This window comes from Bufo bufo, chromosome 5 (assembly GCF_905171765.1).
Source record: "Bufo bufo chromosome 5, aBufBuf1.1, whole genome shotgun sequence".
Taxonomy (NCBI): Eukaryota; Metazoa; Chordata; class Amphibia; order Anura; family Bufonidae; genus Bufo; species Bufo bufo.
Genome location: NC_053393.1, coordinates 41,660,225 through 41,668,057, shown reverse-complemented (window position 1 = coordinate 41,668,057; position 7,833 = coordinate 41,660,225). Strand labels below are relative to the sequence as shown.

Below are 7,833 nucleotides of genomic sequence, written 5' to 3'. Positions count from 1 at the left end.
TGGTCGACACCTGCTCTCGGTGGCACGCACAAATTGCAACCTTCAAAGGGTCAATGAAGCAATTCGGCTCTGCTACATCTTACGAATGCAATAGCCCCTGACACAGTGTGCAATCCCGGGCTGCATGATGAAAATGAAGGCAACAGAGTCCCAGGCAGAGAGAGCTGAGTGCCAGCCAGGGGGGATGATGCAAGCAGAGGAGCGGGCGTGGCCTCCCTGCTGCAGGCCCCTCCTCTTTCCATGACTGTAATGGGATTATGAATGTGTTGCACAAGCCCTGGGGGCGGGGCTCCTCACAATACACACACAGTGTGTCAGAGGGGGTGAGTCACCCGGGGAGGGCTCGGTGTGCGGCAGGGAGTCAGTCACCCAGGAGGAGGTGCAGTAATAGTCAGCCAGGTCCTGCTGTGGAGCAGATGCAGTCAGGAGCTCAGCCAGGCTGCATCTCATAGGAAAGACTGGATGAGCCCTGGGCGACCTCGGCTGCTCCTCCTGGCCTGGACCTTGCACCATCGCTGGATGATTACTACTACTCCTTCTTCTTCTTCACCTCCTTCTTCTTAGGACTCTTTCTTCTCCACCCTCATGATTGCCAACGTGCAGAGACAGAGCCGGCTGGGAGCCCCCCGCCTGGCTGCCTGTAGGGCTCACCCCAAAAGACTGGAGAGCGATGAGCCACCTGCTAAGTGCCCCAGGCTGAATGATTCTCCTTCAGACAATGGACTGCTACCTTCTCCTGGTTCCCCACAACCCCCAGACCTGCACAGTGCTTCTTCTCAACACCAAGGACCTACCTGCATAGGGAATTACCTGCTGCTACCTGCTGGAGATCGGGAGAACGTGTCCAGAGCCCTCAACCTGCACACTGGAGAGGAGCTGCAGTGCAAGGTGAGCCCAGGGCACTGTGGACCTGGATGTGTGGGGTGCCCTCAATGTGTTGTCTGCTGTGAGGGGAGACCCAATGTGCTCTGCCAAAGTCATCAAACCTGGGGTGACCTCAGTGTGGTGCCCCAAAGCTTGGGTTTATCCTCAGTGTAATGAGTAAGCTTTGTGTTCTCATGGTAACCTCAAAACTTGGGGTGACCTCAGTGTGGAGCTCCAAAGCTGGGGTTATCACCAGTGCCCCATGTCTCATGGTAACCCCAAAACTTGTGGTGACCTCAATGTGGAGCACCAAAGCTGGGGTTATCCTCAATGTAATGAATATCTTCTGTGTCTCATGGTAACCCCAAAACTTGTGGTGACCTCAATGTGGAGCACCAAAGCTGGGGTTATCCTCAATGTGATGAATATCTTCTGTGTCTCATGGTAACCCCAAAACTTGTGGTGACCTCAGTGTGGAGTTCCAAAGCCCAGAATATGCTCTGTGTCTCATGGTAGCCCCAAAACTTGTGGTGACCTCAGTGTGAGGTCTACAGAGACTCACGGGGCCCCCAAGTTCTCAGTATGCTTTGGCAGAGGTGATCTTCAGCCTGGTGTTTGCAGTGTATCATGGAACCCCCAAAGCAGGGATGTCCCCATAATTTTGTTCATAGGGTCTCATGGTATCATTCAAGGTGACATCAATCACACTGTAGTCTCATGAAAACCCCAAGCCAAGGGGTGCCCTGACGGTGGTGGATCTGTAGTCTCAGGGGTGATCATCAGTCCTGTGAGAGTATGTAGGTCTGAGGTGACCTGAATATTTTGGTTTTTCAATATCATTGGAACTCCAGGTTAGGAATAATCTTCAGTGTTATAGTCTGCAGAGTCCCATGGGGAATGGAAGGTCTGGGGTGATATCAGTCTGTAGACTCTCATGGGAAGTTTGAGGAAGCAGGATGTGTTGCCTGCTTTATTCCTATAGGAACCCAAACAGAAAAGGACTTCTAGATGTAGATGCCTCATTCCTACCAACTGGGTACCTTATGGAACTGGTGACCCGCCAGTCTTGAGCTGACCTGATGATTCTCATTGTCTGTTGACCATAAATAATAGGTGACCCCCTCAGGCCAGCCCAACTGACGTGACCTTACTTTGCCATTGCTAGCACCTCAAATGCTCTCTATATTGAACTAAGTTGGACCTCCCTGTCCTGCTTCTAGGTAATCAGGATGCTGTATTGTCCCTAGAGACTCCCCTGGGCAAGAACTGAACTCATGACTGTCAGGCTGAATTAGACAGCAGATCTCAACGTCTAGTGTGTCCCTCATCCTGTTGGTCCAGGGGGGCCATCTTTCTGCTTCCTTTGCTGCCTCAGGGGTGCATGGCTTCATGTTCCATGTGTTGTCTCAGGGGAACTGTGTTCTTTGCTTCCTGCATTATCCCAGTACAATCAGTTTTGTTAAGTGATTGTTCCTCCAGGGACCCAGGATACCTTCCTCTAATTATGACTTCATTGACTTGTGAAGGGACTATTTCCTTTTCCAATTTGTGGAGATGTAGACCACTTTTGACTGCCCCTAGCAAGTTCTTCTCCAAGTGCCTGACTGTCGCCTGGTTTCTGTATTGACTCTGTGCACAGTGCTGTCACCTCATCTGACCTTCTTCGAAAAGTCTGCGTGTCTTCTCCACACTACGGTGGTGAAGTTCTCATTGATGCCAATCGTGTGTCTAGACATTTATGGATAGTCTGAAGAAGTGGCCTCACTATGCCCATTTTGTGGTGGTGCAACCTTCGATCCTTGATGACCCTGCAGGATTTACAAGTTCTTGCAGGTCTCCAGGTGGTTAAAAATTGCTCTGGGGTGGGGGTGGGGGGGTGCACTTTCCATGTGATATTCACCCCGCTTCCCTCATGAATGACACAGCCGAGGTCTCATTTAGCTGACTTTTAATTGGACCCGACAAGTGACGTCATCGCTCCCTCTGGTAACCTTAATCCTGCCTGGAGCTGCTGCATGGAGAATGCACGGAAAGCCGGCTTTGTCCAAGGGCCTGCTTAGATATTGAGACATTTTATGGTGCTAGATGATGATTCTTGATGACCTCAGAACGTGAAATTTGGTTGCTTTGTTGTAATGTATTCTATTCCCCTTTTCCATTTTTTTTTTTTTAGGTTTTCCCCCTAAAGCACTACCAGAAAAAAATCCAGCCTTACATCCACCTGCCGTGGCACCGTAACATCACCGGGATTGTGGAGATTATCCACGGAGAGAGCAAGGCCTATGTGTTCTTCGAGAAGGAGTTCGGTGACATGCACTCCTATGTGCGAAGCTGCAAAAGGCTGGGCGAAGAGGAGGCGGCCAAGTTGTTCAAGCAGATCATCAGCGCCGTTTCCCACTGCCATCGATCTTCTATAGTCTTAGGAGACCTCAAGCTGAGGAAGTTCGTCTTCTCTGACAAAGAAAGGTGAGGCCCTCTTCATAAAATGCCATTATATCACTGAGGCCCGAGGTATAAAGTGCCTCATATTTGTAGTTCCTGAGGAACATTCTTTCTTTTACTTGTCAGGTGACTAAAAACTTGGGATATCATGGAGGCATGAGGCACGACGTGCCTCTATGCTGAAGGTTATGGCTGTTTGCTTAGAAATGGACAGGTGGAACATGGTTGGAGCCCAGTACTGGCCATAAATAGCTGCCTTCCTGTAGCCTGCAGCCGCATCCCCCTCCCCCTCCTGCGTCCAAATATTAGTATTTCCATCGGAGTATGTTTGCTCTGTCTGTTTACAGTCATATTGCTCATAACAAAGCAGGCGCAGGAAAGCAAGCAGATGTGGGTGCACGCCGAAAGAGCAGCCATCTCTAGTTATATGCCCAGATGTAGCAGAGCTGAGTTTGTCATTTATTTAAATATATCATATTGTGGCTTGTGCAAGAGGTCCAGATGGTGCAGGAGGTTTACCCACAGTCCCAAGCATGCCATGATGCTACGTTGAGCTTTGCCATATGGCAAACTCAGCCCTGCTGAACCATAATAATATCGGCACTGCTGCATCCGTATATGTACATAGTTTGATAGCCTTTCTCGGCACTGCTACCTACATATAAGTATATCATTTGATAGCCTTATACAGTGATAACAAGCTCCCCCCCCCCGAGTAGCGCTGGCCAAACGCTGACTGTGTCATGGAACATTTCGCCCTGGCAGCTCGCAGAAGAGATGACCTGATAGAGGGGGTGACTGAAGTTTTGTTTTTACTGCTTTTAGTCATGGCTGTGGGGATGTGGTGTACACCCTGTGTGTTGGTGGGGAAAAAAAATTAAGTATAGTAGGGTTAATTTGCATTGATTGAGTGGTGGAGATGTAGCAGAGATGAGTTTGTTGAATGCAGGTTTTTCCTTCCCCCAATAACCTTACCTAAAGAGTGGGTGCACTGCAGAAGTAACCAGTTCTGCTCTGCTGCATCCGTGTGCAAGCTTTAGATTGTAAGCTCTTGGAGACAGGGTTAGGGTAAAACACTAGGATTGACGCCTAGAAAGAGAATGGGGGCAAGAGTGGGCACTAGCAAACCCAATAGTGTTCAAGGGCACGAGTGCCAGCCCGAGGATGGGGTCGTTGTCCCCACACTAGTCCGTCGTCATGTTACGTACTGATCTTTTATGGGGGCAAAAAAAAAAAAAGTGAAGATATTAAATCCTCGACCAAAACGCTGGAAATACATTCTGTTTACGGTGTTCCGTGTCAGATATTTGCCCACGTCATGTCCTTGGTATGAAAAACTGATGTGAGAGAAAAGCCAAGCCAGGAGCCAGCGGAGGGGGAGGGGGGGTTATGGGGTTAGAATTTGTGGTCACGGCGGTGATTTCAGAAGTCGGTTTTAGACCTTTCGCCAGATGTATTTTTTAATGTCACTTTTTATTTATATCCTATGGAGGGCGAGCTCACGGGAGGGAGGGGGTGTACAGCGCAGAGCATACTGCACCAGTGTAGAAATAAAAGAAAGTAAAATTAAAAAAATTTTCAAAAAGTAAAAAAAAAAAATTTTATAAAAAATCTGCACACATTTCATACACCACAAGAGTGCTGACCTCAGGATGCCGCCGTCAGAGGGTTAAGCATCGTTTTGCGGTAGGAATTTTTTTTGTATGTCACTAGCACAGGTGCAAGGTTTTTGGTGTGATATTCATTGCTTGCTGCCAGACTGCCGAAGCTCTTGAGTCATTTTTTCCGTCCTCTCCATCACGGCTACTTTGCATTACAAGAGTTCACGTTGAGGACAGAATGAGGAACACTTCACTGGGTGAAAAAAAAAAACACCACGGCTCCTCCTGTATAAGCTTCTCACCTCGCCGGTCTTTTTAAATAATCTCAAAATAGGTTGTCCCTGGTTAACCAATGCCCTTTTATCTAACGTTGGCGTGAATTTTTGGCCTCGGTTGCCTGGAGCTCGATGACAGTCTCTGCCTTGAGATGGTCAGGTCTCTGAAGAACGCATTGTGTCATCCATAGACACTCTTGGAGGACATTCCCATTCCACAGAAGCCCATGGGCAATGGCACTTGTCCATTGACCTCTGTCGACCAAAGCAAAAAGTTGAAGGGCCCACCACGGGAGGGGCTTGAGGTGCTTACCACCAGGGTGGGCATTATGGAGCATTAGTTATCGTTGAACCCACGTGGTAATTTGTTGGATCTGTTCTTGATGTTTTTGTCTTTCTTTTGGTCTTCTAGGACTCAACTGAGGCTGGAAAGTTTGGAGGACGCTCACATCATTAAAGGAGAAGATGATGCTTTGTCAGACAAACATGGATGCCCAGCTTATGTGAGCCCGGAGATTCTGAACACAACAGGGACTTATTCTGGGAAATCGGCCGATGTTTGGAGCTTGGGAGTCATGCTCTTCACCCTACTGGTGGGACGCTATCCTTTCCATGACACAGACCCTAGTTCCCTATTTTCAAAAATTCGACGTGGACAGTTCTGTATTCCGGACCATGTATCTCCAAAAGCTAGGTGCCTTATACGAAGCCTTTTGAGGAAGGAACCTTCTGAAAGACTCACTGCAGATGAGATTTTATTACATCCCTGGTTTGAGGCCACAACACATCCCAGTTACGCGGACCAGGAATCAAGTAACACTGACCAACTAGTGCCGGATGTGCCACAGAACTGTGATGACCTAGAGTCGTTCTTTTGCTAGCTCGTCCCTTCTGAAGGGACCGCATTAGCATCTTGTAAAGACCATAAGCAGGACTTGTTATAAACTTTAAAGCCCATATCGGCGTGGACGACCATCTTGTGTTTTACTCATTTGATAAATGTCCTTCTGACTTTGCCAACAATTATCCTATTGCAAAAGCTTTTGTCTTGGGGGAAGGTTGGTGCTTCATCTTGTGGGGCATTTTCTAGTAAGGTTGTGTTTTTTTTTTTTTTTTGAGAAACTGAGAGTGGACCCATCACCTTCTCAAGGGAGAAAGCCATTTTTGAGGTTCAGAACATTACACACTGGAGAACTGGTGGACGGCATAATGGTACAGATTAAGCTATGGCATCTTTTCGAGGTGTAGATGGTTGACCCTTCTCTACAATGAAAACAGTGGGCCTCAGAGTACTTGCGAATCTTCTGATGTGTTGTAATGGTGTTTCAAAAATTCTAGTGAATTTTTGCTGTTTAAGTTGGTGCCAATTACTTCAAAAAAATTAGTCATTTAAAAAAATATATATATGGCTTCAAGTACAACCAGTGAAATGTGGTATGGGAAATCATCGGTTCTCTGTAGGTTCTTTGTGACTATTATCCCCTTTGTTAAAGCTGACACATGGGAAGGACCAGTGAAGAGAACCGAATATTTTTGAAGAAAAAAAAAAAAACAATTTATACGGCCATAAAATTTTTGCAGAGTGCTATGGGTGTCCTCGCAGATGTTCACTATAGTAAAAAAAAATTGTGAAAATTACACATATACCTCATTATTTTTGGCCTTGGCGCCACGCATTTCACAACTTCAGTAATGAATAAGTTATAAGTTCAATTTCTTGTAAATATTTTCATGGTGACTATACTTTGTGGAAGTGGATCCTTTATTACTGAGCTGTACTCTGTGGAATACAGATGTAGCAGTGCGGAGTTTGTCATTCCACTTTTTTAGTGCTGCCTGTTGATTCCTGCAGTTGAGATGATGCAGCCAGTTTCCCCGCTGTCCAATGGACAATCACCTATAAATCGCCTTGAGTCACAAATTACAAACTCAACTTTGCTACATCTGTGCATAGCGAGCAGTTTTACCTTTTTGGGTTTCTACGTGTTATAGTCTGTGGGTTCACCTTGCTCTAGAGTGAGTCCTAATATAAGATGGTGCTTGACAACCTGTCACTGTGCATGCCAGGCCCTGATGGCAGCGAAGTAAAAATTTGAGAGAAAAAAATAAAATTGTAAAAAAAATTTCAAAATATTTTAATTGTAAATTAAGAAAAAAAAATTCCCAACAATAATTAGCAGTTGTAATGTGAATAACTGTTGGCAAAAATTATCTGTCAAAAATGAGAAAAAAAAAAAAATCGTGAGTGACCCGTCGGGGCGCCCTTGGCCCTTTTTGCACTAACTGCCTTGCGGTTGTTCCTCTCGTATCTGTGATACGCTGTATATGGACGAGTGTGTAAATATTGACAGGAAGCGTTTGCTGAAAAGAAAAACACTACGTTGTGTAAATACGTGAAAAATACCTGACAGCGGGAAAATTTGTAAAGTTTGTTGTAATAAATATTTTTTTTTAAAACTTGTCTTCTTGGTCGTGAATGTTTCTATGGGGGTCAGTAGTAGTGCTATTCATTGGGAACCACAACTCGCAATGTAGTCGGTCATGGTCTGGAGATAACCTCTTATGATGGGTTCTTGCATGGTCTGGACCAAGAGAAGGAACCTTCGAGTAATGGCGAGCTATATTTTCTACCATACTGCTTCTGATATGTC

At 46.2% G+C, this 7,833-nt stretch overlaps 1 protein-coding gene across 1 annotated transcript; it reads left to right on the top strand.

Annotated features, from left to right (window-relative positions):
* Positions 1-342: 342 nt before the first annotated feature.
* TRIB1 (tribbles pseudokinase 1) lies at positions 343-7,406 on the top strand. Its single transcript, XM_040431872.1, has 3 exons — positions 343-888; positions 3,038-3,330; positions 5,595-7,406. Exons 1-3 carry the CDS (start codon positions 586-588, stop codon positions 6,061-6,063), a joined length of 1,065 nt encoding a protein of 354 aa, XP_040287806.1. The 5' UTR covers positions 343-585; the 3' UTR covers positions 6,064-7,406.
* Positions 7,407-7,833: the final 427 nt, after the last annotated feature.

Excerpts from the sequence above, each read along its gene's own strand:
- TRIB1 (XM_040431872.1), top strand. The coding sequence starts at position 586 with ATGATTGCCAACGTGCAGAGACAGAGCCGGCTGGGAGCCCCCCGCCTG. Across the intron at positions 889-3,037 it reads GAGAGGAGCTGCAGTGCAAG|GTTTTCCCCCTAAAGCACTA; the intron begins GTGAGCCCAGGG and ends TTTTTTTTTTAG. Across the intron at positions 3,331-5,594 it reads GTCTTCTCTGACAAAGAAAG|GACTCAACTGAGGCTGGAAA; the intron begins GTGAGGCCCTCT and ends TTGGTCTTCTAG.